Below are 20,667 nucleotides of genomic sequence, written 5' to 3'. Positions count from 1 at the left end.
TGGCACTATGTTCCTTAGCTCGTCTTAACCTGGGGCGATGGAGATGCCAGTGTGATGCCTGGCTGTCCTCCTGGGCTTGGGGAGGAAAATCCTGTTTAATGTTTCCACAATAACATTCCCTGAGGTTATTTATTCAGGAATGTTAATGTGCTTAGAATCTACTGGCCCCTGTGGCCTCTGACACGGGCTCCTCTGGGCTTTCCTATCAGGCATTCGATCAGGCACAGCACAAGCTCTTTGGTGCCGCTGCCATCTGTTTAAACAACAAAGATTGATGCAGATGCAATCAATTGTTGACCCCGCAGTCAGAAAGTATGGGCTATCTGTTTATGCATGTCATGCATCCAAACAATGTGCACCTCTGGTTTTATTTTGTCTTCATGTAGCAGTTTAATATGCATTTTGAGGCTGATTCAATTCATATTTGCAATTTTTCGGTGAAAATTTATGGACTTCTTTGTACAGTTCTCACGCATAGTAATTACTGTATTTATGTGTTTTCTCAGCTCCGGCAGCCATGTTTTATGTCATGGTTTGAATAAACAGAGCACGATTACAGGATGTAAATGGGCCTCTCCATACATATGAGATCCATTACGGTTCCACACTCATTTAATCCCTCCGTAGTTTCCTAAATGAAAACAGATGCACAGAACAGCATGATCACCCAGCTTAAAATTCACCAGCAGTGGGAGTTATTAACTTACTGTTTCCTTAAAAATCCTTCCCCCCCATAAATTCTAAAAAAATGTGAAATAGATCATTAAATGAAAGGTTTGGCATTTTAGGTAATGTGCTTTTTTCACTCTTTTGAAGAAATTTAGGGAAGTTTAATTCCTCTCTCTTTGACATTCAAGTCGCATCACTCTTCAAGTCTAACAATTAAGTGAAAGAGTACTTCCAAATACGCAGCCCTTAAATTTGTCTCTGAAATCTGTTCAAAATTTTGATTTAGAATTTAAAAATACAAACGTTCTTATGTGTTGTGTTTTGTAAATGTGACAGGTAAAGGTTTCCACACCCGGGAGCTTGTTGTTCTTAGGAAAGTTATTTTTTTCAGGCCTAATTGTGCTGTAAAGGTTGAGGGTTACCCTGCCTCCCTCTCTCCCTGATTGGCTTTGTTGGTATGTGAGCGCTTTCCATGGACCATGTGAACCTGGAGGATTTCCTGGCCCACTGGCCTCAGTTTGCTGTTTTTCTGACCCCTTGACTCAAAGCATGCAAAGACACACACAAGCCACGCTTCAATCCTAATCACTGGGGAATTAGTATACACCAAGAGGAAGTTACTATTCTTTTTCTTCGCTGCATTTTCTGTGTGTGAAAGAGACATCATAAATTCTGTCCACATCCATAAGTGGTAGACATGTTCTATCAGCAAAATACTTTTTTTGCGGTATGAGAACCACGTAACAGAAGTGTTTTTGGTTCTTTCCTCTTTTCCTACATGAAAAACAAAGTTATCATTACTGTTTTAATAGTTAGGACTAGTAATAAATAAGTTTGACATGTGCCTGGCTCATCTCTTAGCCCCCTGTGCTAATAACCATTAACCCCCTCACTTGCTACAGCTAGCGAAACATTGTCTGCATTGAAATAGTTTTCAAAAGCATTATTAACAGAAAACACATGTTGAAGATGTGATTTAAACTTAAATTACTGCTTGCTAGTATGTCTCCTAAATGAAATAGCTCAAGTCGTAGTGTTAGCCTAACCGCAAATGCGTCAGGCTAGGATCTGCTGAGGAAGCATCCTCGTGTCATAAACAAACTGGCATCTGGACTGTTTGGTGCTTTCTTCTTTGGGAAATACAAACAAACGTTCAAAACAGAATCAACTTTTCACAAGTACTGCATATTGAAAAACCCTTTTGCTAGTCCCATGCGGGGCATTAGACTGGAGGGAGAGACTTAGCTTCTGGGTATGGGTGCCCTTGAAAATCGTTTTCTGCTCAGCCTGGAGCATTTAGGCATAAAAAGTAATGTCAGACTTTCCGTCTTTGCTGAATACCAAACACACAAAAAGCTTGCCTCGTTTTTAGGGATTACTTCAACATGCGTTTACGTCATTACTTTAAACTTCTGTCAAGTTTAGTAAAAACATTCATCATATACTAACATTATATGTCAAAAGGGATGGGAGACATAAAATATCCCCATATATATTAATTTATCTGCTCTTCACATTCAGGTGATTCGATAAAACTAAAATAAATTAAAAGCCAACTTCCCCCAATAAACCCCACATCCTTTTTATGATTCGGTGTAAATCTCACTTAATTGCAGTGACAGAAGCTGTAAAATCTTATCTGCTCATAATGTTGCCCCTTCAATGACATCCACTCTTTGACCACTTTTTCACGTTTGTTTAAGTTTATGATTTCCTCAAAACTGGAAGTTAGAGGCCCCAGCTCGTAAAAAACATAATTCTTTCTATGTGTAGCCTTTTTATGATTACTCTACCTCATGTAATGAAGACCTCAGGGTCACTGTAAGCTGCCCAGGAAACACGGACGAGGGTCCTATTTTACAGCCTCACCTGGAGATGGAGTTACCTGTTTTTTTTTTACCTACTTTTTACGTAGTTATTTCACTTGCTGTTCATCATAATGTTGTAATGGAATAACACAATTTTTCTGTCAGATATGGCTAATATACCTTGATGAAATGAGTGGAGTTTTCTGCAGTCAAGACTTTTGTCAATAAACTTAAAACAATTAATGATAGAGACTCCCCTGTAAAATCACAGAAAACATATCATTGATTCATAACTAGATGAGATGACCTCACAGTGTTGACTCAGGCTCAGTTTTCAGGCCAGCTGTGGGTCTCACAGCTTCGTCAGTGAAACCTAAACTGTGCCCTAAAGAAAACACACCTAATGAAAGTGTCCCCTGAGGACATACCTGTGCGGAAAAAAGCCCAGGCCTGATTGTTCAGACCTCTAACAATATCGTCCAATAACTGTGTGATGAATGTCTGCTGCCATCTGGTGGTCATTTTAGAATTAACATGCTAAATGAATGTAGTGATGTAAGCTGTACAAGATCACCTCTAAAGTAGCTTTTCGTTATGAGTAAAATTTCCCTTCTCTTAGAAGGACAGATTTTGTGTGTGGGGTGCTGATGATGATGATAAATGATAATTAAATCCACTGTTAAACTGTTGCGGTGTGGTAGCTGATCCTCAGACAGAGAAACTTGGCTGTTGTCTCAGTGTTGGATGAAGAAGTGTTTATCTTCCTCTAACAGTAGTCAGTGTTAAAACCCACCTAAAGGTTTTTCTTTTTTCTTTTACAGTTTCACTCATAAAGATCACGTTTGAGCTCTTAGCTTTTGTTTTCTGTACACTATTTCAACAACAGAAATGAACGTTGAGTCATACAGGTTGTTTTACCTTTTTATAAGTTGCTGCTGTTTTATGAATATAATTTAAACACTCTTTAAACTATGCTTTTAATATGGGTCAATTAGGGTACAGCCTGAATCAAGATGAATCAGGAAGCTCCCTTAAGAGCTGCTCTGATTTTGAACCACATTGATGTGGGGTGAGAAGACCAATGAATAAAAATACATGATCTATTTGAGTAAGTGGCAGATGTGAGTTTCCTGTGTGCATGTGTGACCCGGCTGTGTGTCTAAAAGTGGGATGTGGAACTCCTCTGCACAGTCTCTTTGTCTGGAGCACTTCCACACTGCATAGGACCTGCATGACATTTTATGACACAATGCATTACAGAACACAAAAAGGCTATGGCAGTCAATATAATTTGATAATATTTTGGGCAGTATGCATCATACATCATGATGAGCACCTACATCTACTGCTCATATAAAAAAAGAAAATCAATTTTAAATCAAAGTCACTTTCCTTTCCATATGTTGTATTCATTATTTTATTTACTAGGAACTTCATATTTGATCAAATATATCCTGGTTTTTTTATGCATGTTACTCATTAATAATCATTTAATTGAGATCACTGAATTTACTGCATCTTGCCTCCAGAACACTAACAAGTCATATAAAAGGGAGAGATTTGAGATGTATACAGTTTTATTGCAGGGGTGATATAATGCCACATCTATGCATAAATAAATCTTAAATGTGTACGTAACAGCCTTTTATGATTTCATAAGTTGTAATGTCAATAACTCCATACCAACTGCCTGCAAACTGTGGCCTAGATATAGACTCAAAAATCAGAGTTTTTTTATAAACAAAATAAAAAGTAACTGTGAGAGAGCAATGTATGAACTATAATTCAAATATTCTATGTAAATATTCAAAATAGACAGAGATGGTTGATGAGCAAGATGTGTGCTTTAAAAAACAACAAATGTGCTTTAAAGGGGTCACTGCAACTGTGAACAGGTTGTGCACATAGCCTACATTTCATCCAATACTTACAACGAAATGACCTCTTTGGTAATCACATTCAAGGGACATGGTAATACAGTACTAACATTTATAATTAACAATTAATACAGGATACTGAAGTTTATAAAATAGAGACAAAAGAGTACTTGACTTCTCAGTTTTACACCTTCATGCTCATGTTTGTACAACCCATAAATGGACATTCACGCACTGCAGATGAAAAAGGCCAATTCTGCAGGATATATTAGCTCTTTTCAAAGTAATGTTTGAACTGAGAGCTTTTAGTTTGTGTTGTTTTGGCGACACCTGTGGAGAAAGCGGTACATAGTCTTTCAAGCAAAAATGTCACTCTGCTTACTTAAATATGCTCTGTATTAACCTGTCTTAACCAAAATGTATTGAAGTTAAGATAAAAAAGAGTAGGATCTGGACCTGCTATTTTTAAACAAAAGGAATTGGTGCTATAGAAATAAAGATTGATCTGGAAGATTAAAAAAAGTTATTTATTTGAAACGTTTGTCTGCATTGTGTTATTGTGTTGTATAATTACCACTATACATTTATTAACTACAAGTACGTGGGTTTTATTTTGTTTGTTTTTAATTTACAACAATCTGGGTTTATTAAAGTCAACCCCTGGACTTTGTTTAGATTGGACTCACCCAAAGTCAAAGTAATAAAGACAGTCATGTTCCACAGATTCAGAGCACGGGGGAAGCCTCTTCATGTGACCTCTGGTATGAAGCTCCGCTTATTGTTTGAGGACTACACAAAGAGCACTTCCACTTTCCAGCATCCCGTTCTGGGCTGCATACCAGCAATAGGCTACATACCTCCGACAGGTGACCTGCTCGCTCACACTTCCAGCTGTTTCACGGCTCGTTCCGCGCTTCTGCAGCAGATTTTTCCGCTCATGATCACGCTTTGATGGACTGTTCAGGATTTACAACGTTTTAGACTGTGTAGTCAGTTGAAAAGTGAGTTAGATATACGGCTGTGTGGTTTTCCCACCGGGGGTCCAACTTCTAAAGTGGCTTTACGCACGAGCTCTTCTCCATCCAAAGCCGCAGATCTGGAGCCTATATACGCTTGGAAGTAATCACAGCGCGGAAGGATGGCAGAGGAAATCCTAAACGTCCCAGATCTTAGAGAACTGGAAAATAAGGTTGGCAGGAAAACCCCAGAAAGTCTTCTGATGTGGATGAGGGATGCGGTGGACCGTGAACATGGCTGGAGGTCTGACGCTGTGGACACGGGAGAGCACAGATTTGCCTTCAGCGAGAATTTTTCTGACAAACTCAGCCACTTAAAACAAGAGATGGTATGATTCTTATGGATGTTTCATATTGAAGATATTTATGATTCTGTGCTAACGTATTGCGTATTTTACAGTTTTTTGTTGTGCTTATGAATGTAAAGTGTGTGTGTGTGCAGTCTCTCCATGATCAGCCACAACTAGCACAACTTGTTTTAGCAGCAGCCACTGCTCTGTTTATTCTAGTGGCATATTTTTCTTTCATCCACGCAAATGGCAAAGCACTTCTGTTCTGAGCCATTTCACCTGTTCATTTTAATGCCCTCTGACAGCCACTGTCACCTATCTCTCTGTCACACCCCTCCCCTGGCCTGCCTCTCATGAAGCTCCATTCATTTCTCACATTCTGACTGGATTCCTTCACTCATTCTCTTCTATTACACTCCTCACATCTGATCCTCCCTCATTCCTTTGATTTATTTTACTCTTTTTTTTAACTTCATTGATTGAAGTATGATGTGAACACAGAAAAAGAACTAACATTTAGAAATAAATAGCTGTATAGGGCTATTTGTGGTGGCCCCTGTGGTGGACCCACAGGGGCCACCCTCAATGAGCCCCCCCCCCCCCCCCCCCCTCCCCACCTTCAGTGAGCACAGACATCAATTACCTTATATACACCTGCATAATCTGGCATTTTTCCGGCAGAGGTGGCTGCGTTCTGCAGATGTGCGGATCCTGCGGCAGCTTGTGGCCGTGCATGAGGGAATCGAGGCCATGCGGTGGCTGATGGAGGAGCGGGATGCCTTAGTCAGCCGTGGCAGCAGCCTGACAGGCAGCCTAAGCAGCTTAGTGACTGTTGAGGAACCCGGGACCTCCATGTCCTCCTGCAGGTACAGTTTGTCTGGCAAATGCGCAGCAACATGTTTCTCACATAGAAGTTTTTTTCAGGCAAGATGCATCTCAAAAACATTAACAGTTCTAGGGCTCAGGCTTTAAATGTTGCTCTTTTTTGTGCTCTCACTTACAGAGAAAACCTGAGTCCTGCTCAGGAAACTGGATATGAGTCAGGAGATCAACAACCACACACTGACCATGAAGAACATGTCAAGAGCTACTTTGACACGCCGAGTGCTGAATTTACTGAAACATCTCCTAGTCCGTCTTCCTCTACGTGTGAAGTCATGCAAGTCACACAAACCACGCATGTTCAAGCCTCCTCAATTCCTGACATTTTTTACAAGAGAACAAGTTTATCAAAGTCAGAACTTCAGGACTCAAACATCACTCCATCAAAACAAATTAAATCTGGTGGTGACACCATCAGAAGAGCTCTGCTCAGATCCAGCAGGGTAAGAAAAGTCGTGAAAGCAGATTCTGGTATTTTTTCCTTTACGAAGCAGCCCGAAGAAACACGGACAGAGCAACAAGATCTGCAGAGTTCCAGAGACTCTCAGAACGATGTGACGAAACCGGAGGAGAGTGAACCCAATAAAGAGATGGGGTTGCTGGGCTATGACGCTCAGTGGTGTTGGGTGGAGTCACAGGACGATGTGACGTTTCTCTGATTTTAAGAAAGGATCTTTGATGTTTGATCTAGCTGCTCTCCTTAAAAGTGAAATGCCAGTTATAAAGTTGGATTTAAAATGCACTTGATAAATATCTAACGATGAATGTCCATAAACACTGTATCCATATGTCATACTCACTCTGTCACTCTTTGAACTATGGTGAGGATAAAGTTGCTGTTTCATCTCTTTATTTAAATTGCTTGTGTAATTTAGGAATTCTTAGGGTTTACAACAACAACTAAAACTTTTATGACAAATAAAGCACATTTTCAAACGTATTGAAAAAAGAAAGATGTCCTGTCATATGATCAGTTCTTCATATACTGGGCCCCTAAGCAGATTTTCTAATGTAACTGCATTTATTTCCAACGACTTACATGTTTTTTTATTTGGTGAAAAAAAAAAGTTCTTAGTCAGGCTTACATCCTTAAGTTATTTCATATCATTTACGATAATGAATGTGATGCAAAAAATAAACCAGGACCTGAGCTGGTTATCAAAAGATCCTTGATGAATTCATAAGCACCTTGTCCGTCTAAGTATTGACAAACTGAATTTATGTACTGTAAAGGAACATGTTTAACTCAGATAAAGTATTCTACTACTGAAATAAGGGTTAGCTGTCTCTTGTACTTTTAACGATTTTGACTTGTTAAATATAATTTAACTAATTAATTATTTTTTCATTCGTTTGCTTGCTTGCCACTTCAATAATGATATATTATGTATTCCTAAATGTCGCGATCTTATGAAGAAAAAGCCGATTAGGTTGTGCGTTGCTGTATGTCTTTTAAATGGACCGTGAGTCTTCAAATAAAGAAATACAGATGAAGAAAGAGCCGATAAAGTAGCCCAGTCGTTCTCGTCTTTACGATGGACCTTTAACGCAGCATCTGACTACTCTCGTGACGTCATGTATTTACATGGAAACCCGGAAGTCTTGTGCAGGTAGAAATGATTTCCCCGCAGTGGACTTGTGTGACATTACAGGTGGATAAAGGACGATGTAATGTTTGAGTCGCACGAAAAGGAAATATGGAGTTTGGGTTTCTTCATTGTCTCCTTTTGGTCCTCCTGACGGCGTGGACTTCTGGAGACGGTGAGATTACTGGCGTTAGCATGTTAGCTTGCAATCCATGAAACCTTTATTTAGAGTCACACTTTGTTCACCGATCACACACCTACATCTTTAGAAATGTGTTTTACGACCTCTAATTGTATATGAAAATAACAACATATGTATTTAAATTAGCTCTAACTTTGCATTCAGAAAAGTTAGCTGTCTTTGCCTTTAAATTCTGTGACTTTAATATGTTTATTTTCGTTGTGTAACTTTAAAACAAGAAGAAATCTGTTCTCATAGTAAAATTGGTTCATTTTATGTCCTTTATTTATTTACATACAATCTGAAGACATAAACAGATGCTCATGACATTAACTCTGTCTCCTACACTGCATCATATAAACATACTTCAAAAAGCAAAAAATCATTTTCATGATAACTCATTCATGCAACTATAAAAGAAACATTTTATAAAGAGTCTTTAACCCAACGAGTCATTTTAGGAGCTTTTTTTAAAACCATCTCTGTATTGTCTTTTATAAAAAAAAGTAAAAACAATGTATAGCAATACAGAGAGAGAGGCATAAAAGAGGAAAGTAAAGAAAATAAAAACAGCAGGCCTCCTGACACTCAGATCTGTTCATCAGTCCAAAAAAACATATTTGGCAAAGTGATCTTGGGCTTTTTGGAAACATTGATTAACATTTTGCTCGTATTTTATATACAATTAATTTGTTTATCAAGGAGAAAATTTGCCGATTAATGACAGTAAAATCAGCCGTAAACATAACTACGATCAGCAGTAAAATGATTTTTGTCTCTTTCTTTTTTGATCCCTGCAGATGGACAGGTGACGTTTGTGTCCGAGCTCTCGTCCAAACCGGCTCAGAAATTGTCAAAGTACGGTTGGTATGGCAACGTGAGGCTGCAGAGGTTTCATATACCGGAGGAAACCGCCATCGCTCGCTGGCTGTTCTCTGTCACTAAAGGCCACAACTTCAACTGTGGGCAACACAATGTCACGATGTAAGAGTTCCACGTGTGCGCACTGTTCCCCTCCTCGTTAATTTGATTTCTCCAGGTCTTTCCTTTGCTTCACTCTGTTGCTACGATCCAGTTTCTCTGCTCATATTCTCCCTCCTCTTTCAGCCATATTCGATGGGGGGCCCCTCCAGTTATAAACCCCACACAGTTGCTGTTTCCTAATGCAACACTTTGGAGCCCCAGCCTGTCTCTGATCCTACCTGTGACATCACACAGCTCCACAACCTTTAACTTGTCCAGCCCTGCTCCCGGTGATTGGTACATAGGTGCTCACTTACCTGAAGACGATGGGCGCATTGAGCAAAAGGTTTGTATGAAGTGGCTGTACACAGCACAAACATGTACGTCAAAGCAGGAGGGAATTCTGTGAAGAAAATGACTTGAAACAAGTTTTGGATGGTTTGTGGACTGGATGTGTCGTTACCTCAGTTTGACTCGGTGTGTGTCTATAGTATTATTACTTTTGTCTGTTTCGACAAACAGCTGCTTTGCATCGTAGGGCCAAGATAAAATGTCAGAGAATTATTCTCAGTTTCCTTTTCAGTCCAACCTGTTCGACCGGGACAGTGAATAGATTTGTACCTGACGCGGCTAGACTACATTCTGCTTTCCTTGGCTTCTTCATACATGCAGAATAGCAGCTCAAAAACAAACAAACCATCAAATCATTTTTCTGTTTACATTAGATCTCATTTCTCTGTTTATTTCTGTGTGTTTTCCTTTTCCTCTTCTCACTGCTGACTGATCTCTCGTGTTGTTTTACAAGTCGTCTGCCGAACCTCTGTGAAAGTGACGGGACAAGCTTGGCATGATCAGTGAAGGATAACTTTAATCAACGTTTGCTTTCTTTTATGTCTCAGGGCTTCCCGTCCTGCTCGTACTTCTTCCAGCCTCAGCTGTCAATCAGGAGAGCGGTGGACACGCCCATTTTACAGCAGGCCACGCCCCTCCAGCAGACTGCAGCACCGGACAGACCAGCACGCCTTAAGTAAGAGGAAGTGTCTGTGTTATCTCTCTGCAGTGGAGGAGTTACCAACGAGAGTCGTCTATTTCAGTAATCATGAAACGTTGTAAAGTTGAATCTCTGTCCTTGCATGTATTTTCTCGCTCAGTCATTGTACACAGAGTGATTTATTTTTTATTTTTTATATACTTTATTAATCCAGCGAGGGGAAATTCGGTTTTCACTCTTAATTAATGGAGAGGTCTCAGAGTGAGGGGGGTCTCAGAGTGAGGGGGCTGCCCACAGAGAGCGCTCCAGAGCAGTTTTTTTGGGGGGTTCGGTGCCTTGCTCAGGGGCACCTCGGCAGTGCTCAGGAAGTGGACTGGCACCTCTCCAGCTACCAGACCAGTTTCCGGACTTGGTCCGTGCCGGGACTTGAACCGGCGACCCTCCGGTTCCCAACCCAAGTCCCTTCAGACTGAGCTACTGCCGCCCTGATTTCGTTGTATAAACAGTGGACTCTGACTCCATGAGCGTTTACTGAGTGCAAGGTTTAAAGCAGGAGCTGAGTTACCTGCAGAGGTCTCTTCTGTCTGAAACAAACCGTCACGATGGTAAAAAGTGGGAGAAACACTTAGTGACGTGTGCAAAGATTCCACAGACTAAAGATCCTCTGTTTTAATACAATCCTTCACCCAGTCTACTGATTTAGTCCAAAACAACAAAGTGATTTATAACATTTTGATGGTAGTCAGCTGATCATTTTAAAATGTGCTTCTTAAAGCCGACCTTGATGGAAAACTTATTGTGTTTCTTACAGATCAGTCACCACCCTCGTGTAGGTTGATTTAAAAAAAAAATAAAAAATAAATTAATGTCTGATACTGAACTCAAATATAAAAGTTTACAAACATACAAACCAGTTTCAAATTACATAATTTACATACTAAGCAATGGGAGTGGCAGTGGGCCCATCAGAGAATAAACCTTCATAGAGCCAAATAAGGTGGTGAACAAACACATCTGTAACTTCCATTGCTCCAATCCTCCTTTGTTTTCCTCTGTATCACTTGAATCAGTATCATGAGAGTTCATATATCTCTGTGTGTGTGTCTGTGTGTGTGTGTGTGTGTCTCAGGTTGTATATTCCAGAGTTTGCCTCCTCTCTCTCCGTCTCTGTGGCTGATTGCTCCTCAGAGGACGGAGCGGACGTCGGAAACTGCTCCCTCGTCCTCAGGCTCGGCTCCTCCACTCCTCAGCACAGCCCGGTCACAGTGAACTGCTCAGGGATCAGCTGTTCTGCCGCCCTGTCCAACCCACCGTGGGACGCCTGGTTACGCGTTGTCGTGGAGAGCGACCAAGACAACCGCACTGTGACCTTCAGTATCGTCTCCAACTACACAGGTGAACACACAAACACGCCTCTCTTGGTTTCGCGCATCGTGCCTCCATTCTGATGCGTGTGTGTGTGTGTGTGTGTGTGTGTGTGTGTGTGTGTGTGTGTGTTCTCTCTACTCTACACTCTGCCTCAGTGGGATGTAAGCCAAAAAGTGTCGGCCTCAAAGCCGATGATGACATCAACAAGCTCCGTGGCAACAGCAGCTCCAGCAACTCGACGTCGGCAGCGAACGGCACGGTGGACGCAGATGCGGTCGGCTTCGGAAACAAATCGGTCGCTCTGTTGACGCCGTTGTTGGCGTCGGCGTGTGTGTGGAGCTTCCCCGTGCTGTACGAGGAGGTGGACATCCTGTCGCTCCGATTCACGCCCGTCAACGGACCCAACGTCAGCGTTTCGAACACACACCCCTCACTGCTCACATACCCTCTACACACACAGGCCACCGGGGGCACGCTGAACCTCCAGCTCACGCTGAACACCGTGAGTACGACTGAAACGCCACACACAACTCCAGATTTGTCCGATTTTAAAGTTTTTAAAAATACGATTTTAAAGTGAAGCGGTTGTCACTCCCTCTACACCCGTCTGTCTGTGTTGTGTGTCTGTGCAGACTAATGTAACTCTGGGAAACAGCAGCCGTGTGGTGGCTTGTCTCTCTCCCTGGGCTCCAGTCCTGGAACTCAACAACTCTCGACCCTGTCGCACAGGTAGCACACATCACTGCGGTGATTGATCGACACGCCACACAAAGACACGTATGCGCTGAACAACTGGACACGTAGCTGCTGAAGCCTGCAGAGATATCGTAGAGTGTAAGAACACGTGGATATAGAAATGACAAGCACAAACATGTTTTACATAGTGCTGCGTTCGAATCCTCTTTTGCAGGCTTTTTAGAGCTGCTTGTTCGTTTCGCTGACAGCAAGAATGTCTCCCTCATTTCTGCCAGGTGCATGCTGGGATACTTTGCAATTTCACCTGACTTGATTTAAAAATGGTGACTTTTGATCGTTTGTTTAAAAGGAACAAATATACCCTTATGTCATTCTGAGCCGAGGAAAACCTCCAATATGCATCACATAAGTCTGCCCGTTGTGTCCCACAATGCAAAGCGGGGACTGTGGTAGAAATACAGGACTCACTTACAGGGTATGGACTTTGGTTTGCTGTAAAGTAATGTCACAAAACACATGGAAATCTGCTTCCTTCGTGATTCCCTTCTCTCAGCTTGATGTCCGTCTATAGAAAATGTCTGCTTTAAACAGTTCAGTTACAAATTCAGCTCATGATTCTGAATCCTGCTGCAGAGATCTGCTACCTCTATTTAGTCTTTAGGCAGAAGAAATCCAATAACCTCAAAAAATCTCATTAAAAACTATATTTTTGACACATGAGGACTTTTAGCTCCTGACATTTTATTGATTTGAATTATATCGACTCCTTCATTATCCACTGTTTCAGAACAACACATTTGACATAATGGAGACTTTTTTGTGTGTGTGCGTGTGTGTTTATGTGTGTGATTGTGTGTGTGTCTGCAGCTTTGTTTGGAGGATACGGTGTCAGTGTGAATGTCAGCGTTCCTAAAGCTGTGGTCAGACTGCCTTTCCCTCCGTCAACAACCTGGTACCTCACCCTGCAGCTCACATGCAACAGGTAACACACACACACACACACACACACACACACACACACACACACACACACACACACACATATATACACACATATACACACACACACACACTATTCAAAACTGTTCCTAAAATGTTCTGCACTTGTGACCTCACACACTTCAGACAGAGATATGAAGAACAGGAAAAAGATGTTTTCAAAGTTAACACTCGACACAGCGGTGTACACACAAAAGAGCTCAGTGTGCTCGTTAACATTAACAGTCAACTTTTTCTAATCCTGTTTGATTTGGGGGGAAAAAAAGAGTCCAGGAAGTCCCATGGATGCTTTCTCAAGGTTTCCTCACAGTGTTGAATTCTGCTGACTCATAGTTCATAGTTTTGTTTTAAAAACACACAGCATGAGATATTATTATCGAACAGATTGTTAACAATTGAGTAATCTCGCTTAATTATACCAACAACACAACAGTTGAAGCACCCGTTGTGATATTTTTGTTATTTAAAGGAGCAGTGTGTGACTCTCCTCCCTCCTCCTCGGAGTGGATGTGCCATGCAGGTTGTCATGTCTTGGAGCCTGAAGCTTCAGTGTTTAGCCTGCTCTACATCAGTCTCGAAATCTTTCACGATGTCACCTCTCTCCACTATTGATCCGAGTTTGACCACGTTGCTGCTCGTGGAGCTTATTTAAAAAAAATTCTGAGGCTTTTTAGGTCGGGTTGAATCAGTTCTATCTGAAACGAGTCGCTTGGCCACATCACTCCTCGCAGCACCTGCTGGTTGAACCGAGGGGCGAGAATGGTCGTGTGGTGACGTCTTAAAACAGCCTACCCGCTCTGGTCTAAAAACAGACCATTCAGGACCGGAGTCTAAAATCAGAAGCCATGGTGGCTGCTGCAATGTTGTCAGTGAAGCCGGCACTTCAACAGAGCATGTTTCCTTCACGTCTGATCATATAGTAAAGTCCTTTTATAGTTTCATTCAGTAGATGTGTCACACATTCGTGTTGTTGTTGCAGCAGTGACTGTGGAAACACGTCAGTGGTGTCTGTGGTCCCCGAGGTCTCTGTCAGTGCCTGTGTGGAGGACTGTGGGACGTATGGTGAATGTAGACTTCTGAGGTCCTACAGCTACCTGTACGCCGCCTGTGTCTGCAAGGCTGGTACGACACACACACACACACACACACACACACACACACATTATATGGGTCAGCTTTGCGTTAGTTCCTCTCACAACATTTCTTTTCATTATAAAGAACTCGTTTGCTTGTGTGTGTGTGTGTGTGTGTGTGTGTGTGTGTGTGTGTGTGTGTGTGTGTGTGTGTGTGTGTGTGTGTGTGTGTGTGTGTGTGTGTGTGTGTGTGTGTGTGTGTGTGTGTGTGTGTGTGTGTGTGTGTGTGTGTGTGTGTGTGTGTGTGTGTGTGTGTTCAGGCTGGAGCGGTTGGGGCTGCACCGATGGTTCATCAGCTCAGTCGTACCTGCGACAGGTGACAGCCACCCTCCTGCTCACGCTCAGCAACCTCTCCTTCCTGCCCGCCATCGTGGTGGCAGTCCGACGCTGTTACATCACCGAGGCCTCCGTCTACCTCTTCACAATGTTCTTCTCCACGGTAACCCGCGCTCAGAACACAAGCGTTCACTTCTGCGCTGACGTGGCAATGTGTGGCATTTGAGGCAGGTTTCCAGGGCATCGCTCGCGTGCTTCGCGGTGTACTGTTGTGAAAGAGGGAGCTTTCATTGTGAGCGTGAGCAAACACTTAGCGTGTGTTCACACTTTCATTCAGACGGAGTCACCTTAACAGAGTCCAAAGTGTAAGGACAGCACGCCTCAGTACAAAATACTCAGCATGTAGAGTAAAGGCAGAGGCATACTACAAGAGAGTGTAAAGACATCGATAGCGTGAGGATGCATAAATCAAGTCGTGAGATGTGTGTCGAATCCTTTTCAAATGATCAAATCTTGTTTGTGATGGAATAACTCCTACAGTGATTTCCTAATGTTTGATGCTTCAGAGCAGATCTGTTGCGAAATCTATCAGGATTGATTTGTGCTCACAGCTGAACAGTTTACTTTGTATTGCTTTTGATAAAATGTTGGAAATAGCCCATAACATAAATATAAATACTTTAATGTCATAAAAGTAGAATATATCCAAACTACATGATGAAAAAAACATGTTTTGTTTTACTCTATCACTACACTATCAAAGAGTTCTGTCCTGACCTGCTCTTTTTACTAAGTGTCCAGGATGAGCTATGATGTGGTGCTATACAAATTAAGAATGATTGATTGACAGCTGTCACGAGAGATTCCTCCTCTTGACAGTTTTTCTTTTTTTCTTGTCGTTTTGTAGTTCTACCATGCATGTGACCAGCCCGGTGTAGCTGTGATGTGTATAATGGACTACGACGCCCTGCAGTACTGTGACTTCCTGGGGTCCATCTGTTCCATCTGGGTCACCATCCTGTGCATGGCTCGCATCAGAGACACATTCAAATACGTGAGACCCTCCCTGCTTCACCCCTCTATCAGACGATACAGACGGCTCGAAGGTTATTTAAAGTGCACACATTGATTTGGATGTTGTCTTCAAACAGACTCTGTTCATGCTGGGAGCTCTGCTGATTGCCATGTCTATGCAGCTGGACCGTAAAGGTCTGTGGAACCTGCTCGGTCCAGTCCTCTGCGCCATCCTCTTCATGGTCTCTGCCTGGGTAAGACTCGGAGCGCCTCAGGGTTACTGATCAACACGACTGTAGACACGAGTATCACAGATTGAGGATCAAATTAGGCTCGTCAAGGTGTCGCTGCTTCAATCCTGCTCGTTCTTTTAGCCCTGCAGACTTTTCTTGAGGCTTGATTCCTCTTCACTCTGATTGACGCCAATCAAATTGATTGACGCCAAATGTCCAGAACACGACAAAACAAGCAAAAAGAACATCAGACAGAAACCCACGGAGCAGATTCTCTGTCCAAACACTCTGACCTACTCGCGTGGTTCAGATGTGACAAATTGAAAGAAACTATTTTTTACTTTATCAATCCTTTCCTGTACTGTGGGAGTTCAGGAAGTAACCAGCGCCTGAAAAAAAAACAAAAAACAAACTGGGACAGGTCAGTGTTATATATATTTTTCATTGTTTTATGAACACTTTCCCAGAAGGGTTTTATCCCTGTTTACTACCAGGAACAGAGCCATTGGCTGGCTTCCTGACTCCCACACTGCCTCCAACATTCAGTATCTCTTCCTGCAGAATGTGCTTCTTGCAGTATTTGAAGATAAAAATCCTGCTCATCACGCACAGTTCTTTCTCTATGAGTTTTATTTCCAAGCAAAGTTCAGTCCCTCGGATGTATTTTCTCTGGCCATGGATTAAAAAGAGCTTTAAGTTTTCTGCTCATGTGAAAGCCCCCAATCAAACAGTTAACCTCATGCCGTGCTCTGTTGTTTGCAGGTGTACCGAGGTGTGCGCCGCCGCCATTGTTACCCTCCGTCCTGGCAGCGCTGGGTCCTCTACCTGATCCCCGGAGCGCTCTGCGCCCTTATCGGTGTGTGTTTGTACATTTTCGCCGAGACGGAGGACAATTACTTCTACACGCACTCGCTTTGGCACATCCTGGTGGCGAGCTGCGTTGTGTTCTTGCTGCCACCCAAGGAGAAGAACAGGGAGGGGCTAGGGTGGAGCAGAGGCTGGAGCTGGACCTGGACCTGGAGCTGGAGACCCCGGGTCTGTGGGTACACGCTCTGCGAGAGCAGCAAGGATGAACTGTACACTGTGACATAGTAGGAGAAGAGAAGCTGTGTGGAAGAAAAGTGACCAGACGATGATTGTTATACATATACACTACAGAAAAAGACAAACTGGCCCTGTTCAGACTGCCGGGCATATTAAAGCCCTCTGTGGAGTTTCACCTTATCCCTGAATGTCGCACAGATGTAATGGGGGTACTAACAGAAGCAAGATGGTTTCAGCGGAGCCAGCTGGGGATGGCAGCACTGTGTGTGCGTGCATGTCTAATGTGTGTCTGTGTCTGAGCTCCTGCTCGTGAATTCACAGACCGGCACACCAATGTTACACCACAGCTGAATTAGTATGAGCCTCCAAAGATGTGACGGCGCTGAGCTAAGTTTTATCTTGCTGGATAATGCAGTCTGAAAAAGAGCTACTGAAACAGGGTGTCTGCTCGGTTCATGAAAAAAAAAAAAGAAAATATCTTCCAGACGGCGAGACTCTAAGAGTTTTTAAATATCTTGAATCAAGCATTTTACACCAACTGGAGACCTAAATTCTCTTAGGTCTACCTTTGTTTTAAAACAGGATTAAAAAAAAAAAAAGATCTAAAAATATGAAACTGGCTTCTTAAATTGGCCTGCAGACATCCTTAAACACACACACACACACACACACACACACACACACACACACACACACACACACACACACACACACACCTTATTTAACCTGAATCGAACCTGCTGAACTTTCCAAGGTGATCTGTCGAACCTGTTTGGGGAAAAAACAAGCTGAACATTGACCTCAAGAGTTTGTACATATTGGGTATCCTGACTTTATTTTATTTTTTTCCAGGATAGAAGATAAACAGGGAATATTAAGCACTTTTTTGAAACACTTGTAAACCTTTATATCCAGCCTATTACCAAGTCCTCTGATAAAGTATAACGTATTTATAGTTCCTCAAAACGATCCTTATTCTTTTGTCTTTGTTTATTTTCACTATGGGTATAATCTGAAGGGTTTATTTGTGACATTTAATGTATAATGACAGAAGGGTGAAACTCGAGCTCCGTTCTCTGGGACTTTAAAATCATTGAATGCGGCCTTCATCATCGGAGGAACTCTTCTCATATTGTCTTCGTCTCTCTCTAAACGTGTTATTGCAGATCTTTCTTCTCTGCCCCTCCCCCCTCGTTTCACAGCAGCTTCCGGACATTGTTCCATGTGTCAGTGGAACAGACGGGCAGCTTTCATTCATGGGCGTTTGATCAGGTCCGTATATTTAAAGTTTAGTTCTTGGTAAACAGGGTGCTTCTGATCCAGACAGACTTTTTATTTCCCTCTCAGACGATTGTCTGTTCATTTCTTTTTCGTTTTTTTTTTGTTTGTTCTTAAACTGTTCCCACACATTAAGTCTGTCTAAATGTTTAACCTGATGCACGTTCATGTGGAGCCCGACCGACTCATCGGCCGGTCGATAGTGATTATATCGGTGTTTTGTTTTGTTTTTTTTCTCCTCAATATCAATATCAGTATCGGCTCCTAAAATCCTGTATCGGTCGGGCCCTGCTGTGCTGTACATAACCCAAGTGTTCACCAATGTGCAATGAATGAATGTAAATAATTCACATCACTGTGTGCAGTGCCTCCCCCTCGTCTCTCCGTTCTGTTTGGACTGCGTGTCGTCTCTTGCACCAGAATACTTCATTCACTTTATTTAATGTAATGAATTCTAATTTATGTGTTGTCTATTTTTAAAGTGACTCTTTGTGATTTTGCACAGGTTCAAATTGAACGACTGTCACACTAACAAAGCCTTCCTGTTGTGTGAAATGTTTTCCTCGTGTGTGTGAATGTGAAATACGTCCTTTAGTGTTCACATTGTGTTATCACCACTTCATGCACACTGTAGATCTCAATATTTAAGGATGAACACAATCTTATCTTACTTGTACTGCAAAGCTACTTTTCAATCTCTTAAAAAAAAATCAATAAAATAAATCTTGTATGAAGAGGAATGTTTCATTATTTATTTTCTTTCTATGGAAGGATACAGTCTGTCTCCTACACACTATCTCAGGCAACAAGAGGACGGGGGAATGGAGGGAAGAGGATTATGGTAATCCTGGGAAATATAGAAAGTGCTCCCTGTGTAGAAATACACATTTAAACCTGTGTGTGTGTGTGTGTGTGTGTGAGATTTAATTGCTTATATGTAGCTGACCTCCATTAGTGAATTTGATAAGCACTCAGGTCGAACACAGCTGACACACCAGAGCTCCGCTCACAACATCAAGGCGAACTGTTCTCAGTTTTTCTGATGGTGAAAAAAAAACAGCAAACTGAAACATCCTGTGACTTTTTGATCCCTAAAGTAAAACGTTTCCCACATGCTTTTGTTAGAGCTACATAACCTGCTATTTAGAAGACATGCCGCCAAGTTTTCAAAGCAGGTTTACTTTAAAACTTTCTGGCCTGTTTTCACAAGCTGATTTGCTTAAAAAAAAATAAATAATAAAAAATAGGTGAAAATGTAAGACAAGTCCTTCATTGACAATAACATTTATTAAAGGGATAACATGTTCTCTTCTCTACAGAAGGATGTTAAAGCTGCTGTAAGGAAGTGATGGTTTGGGTGCATTTTAGCGCCCTCTGTAAACAAAGCTGCATCTCTTGTCTTTGCTGATTTTCGTGAATTTGAAGTTTGGTTTTCTTTCTCCATAAATCTTATCCTGTTCTGTTTTGACAGTCAAATGTATCATCATAGAGAGTTCTTGGTGGGGAAAATGTGCAGCAGCAGTTTCAAGCATTAAAAACAAATGTTTAGAAATAATCTGCGTTGTGACTGACGGTCTTGTTGGATTTTTTTAGGTCCCAAAGAGGTATCTGTATTTATCTCAGTCTGTTTCATAACAAACTAATATCTCCTCATTTGATTGTTTTTAAATTAACCTTCCATTGTTCACTGCTTTTGACTGTTCTACCTGATTTCACCTTTTAAGCCCTCTCAGGAAATTAAAAATGTAACGCACGTTGAAATGCTCAGCACTCATCATGAAACTTTTATAAGGTCAGTTCAAGAAGTTCTTGTGCTGCTTGACAGAAAGCAGCCAGGAGAGGGAGCCAGTCAAAGAACATGCAGCTACTACAGGTTAGACGCAGGGATGAAGAGGAATAAATAAAACCCTGAGAGGAAATATGCAAGGAGATATTTTTAACTTCAGACGGAAGAGACAAAGAGCGGAGCAGGAGGCAAGATTTGAAGGACACCTGAGCTGATGTTTTCTACAAGTTGAAGAATAATTTAAAGTCTCAGAAACCTGCCTTCAAATGGGTTACTGAAGGTCTGTAACTTTCTCTCATTACGTTTAAGAGATGATGATTTTTTTTCCATAAGCCTTTGATCGTTTGATTTCCTAAATTCTTTGACCGTCCGCGTGCCGTTGGGGGTTCAGTGAATATTGAAATAAACCATGAAAAGGATCTGTGGTTAAAAATAGACCTGAAGGCTACAAAGGGACGGAGCAGAGAAGATATGAACAAGAAGAACAAAAAAAAAAAAGGAAATAAAAAGCAGACCGCCGATCCACCCAGACAGTACGTTTTTACTGCAACACGCAGAGCTACAACAACAACAAAAC

General features: G+C 41.8%; 3 protein-coding genes across 4 annotated transcripts in view; all 3 read left to right on the top strand.

Annotated features, from left to right (window-relative positions):
- The window catches only part of c8b (complement component 8, beta polypeptide), a 168,847-nt gene that overhangs the window by 45,837 nt on the left and 102,343 nt on the right, over nucleotides 1-20,667 (top strand). The window lies entirely within an intron of this gene.
- Nucleotides 5,208-7,832, top strand: LOC306827312 (uncharacterized protein). The gene is made up of 3 exons (XM_079349024.1): nucleotides 5,208-5,699; nucleotides 6,342-6,526; nucleotides 6,664-7,832. The coding sequence occupies exons 1-3, from the start codon at nucleotides 5,493-5,495 to the stop codon at nucleotides 7,199-7,201; spliced, it is 930 nt and encodes a 309-aa protein (XP_079205150.1). The 5' UTR covers nucleotides 5,208-5,492; the 3' UTR covers nucleotides 7,202-7,832.
- On the top strand, nucleotides 8,064-17,130 carry pgap6 (post-glycosylphosphatidylinositol attachment to proteins 6). 2 transcript variants are annotated; one of them, XM_079347982.1, is made up of 13 exons: nucleotides 8,064-8,303; nucleotides 9,110-9,293; nucleotides 9,417-9,618; nucleotides 10,172-10,299; nucleotides 11,393-11,658; nucleotides 11,787-12,133; nucleotides 12,264-12,360; nucleotides 13,195-13,309; nucleotides 14,309-14,448; nucleotides 14,720-14,898; nucleotides 15,643-15,789; nucleotides 15,887-16,003; nucleotides 16,745-17,130. In XM_079347982.1, the coding sequence occupies exons 1-13, from the start codon at nucleotides 8,240-8,242 to the stop codon at nucleotides 17,072-17,074; spliced, it is 2,316 nt and encodes a 771-aa protein (XP_079204108.1). In that variant the 5' UTR covers nucleotides 8,064-8,239; the 3' UTR covers nucleotides 17,075-17,130. The 2 variants fall into 2 exon arrangements, with proteins under 2 accessions (XP_079204108.1, XP_079204107.1); XM_079347981.1 differs by having other exon boundaries at nucleotides 8,065-8,303; nucleotides 14,306-14,448.

This window comes from Symphodus melops, assembly GCF_947650265.1.
Source record: "Symphodus melops genome assembly, chromosome: 7".
NCBI classification, from domain to species: Eukaryota; Metazoa; Chordata; class Actinopteri; order Labriformes; family Labridae; genus Symphodus; species Symphodus melops.
This window is presented reverse-complemented; position numbering and strand designations above follow the sequence as displayed.

Excerpts from the sequence above, each read along its gene's own strand:
- LOC306827312 (XM_079349024.1), top strand. The coding sequence starts at position 5,493 with ATGGCAGAGGAAATCCTAAACGTCCCAGATCTTAGAGAACTGGAAAAT. Across the intron at positions 5,700-6,341 it reads GCCACTTAAAACAAGAGATG|AGGTGGCTGCGTTCTGCAGA; the intron begins GTATGATTCTTA and ends TTTTTCCGGCAG. Across the intron at positions 6,527-6,663 it reads ACCTCCATGTCCTCCTGCAG|AGAAAACCTGAGTCCTGCTC; the intron begins GTACAGTTTGTC and ends TCTCACTTACAG.
- pgap6 (XM_079347981.1), top strand. The coding sequence starts at position 8,240 with ATGGAGTTTGGGTTTCTTCATTGTCTCCTTTTGGTCCTCCTGACGGCG. Across the intron at positions 12,361-13,194 it reads CTCTCGACCCTGTCGCACAG|CTTTGTTTGGAGGATACGGT; the intron begins GTAGCACACATC and ends GTGTGTCTGCAG. Across the intron at positions 14,449-14,719 it reads CGCCTGTGTCTGCAAGGCTG|GCTGGAGCGGTTGGGGCTGC; the intron begins GTACGACACACA and ends GTGTGTGTTCAG.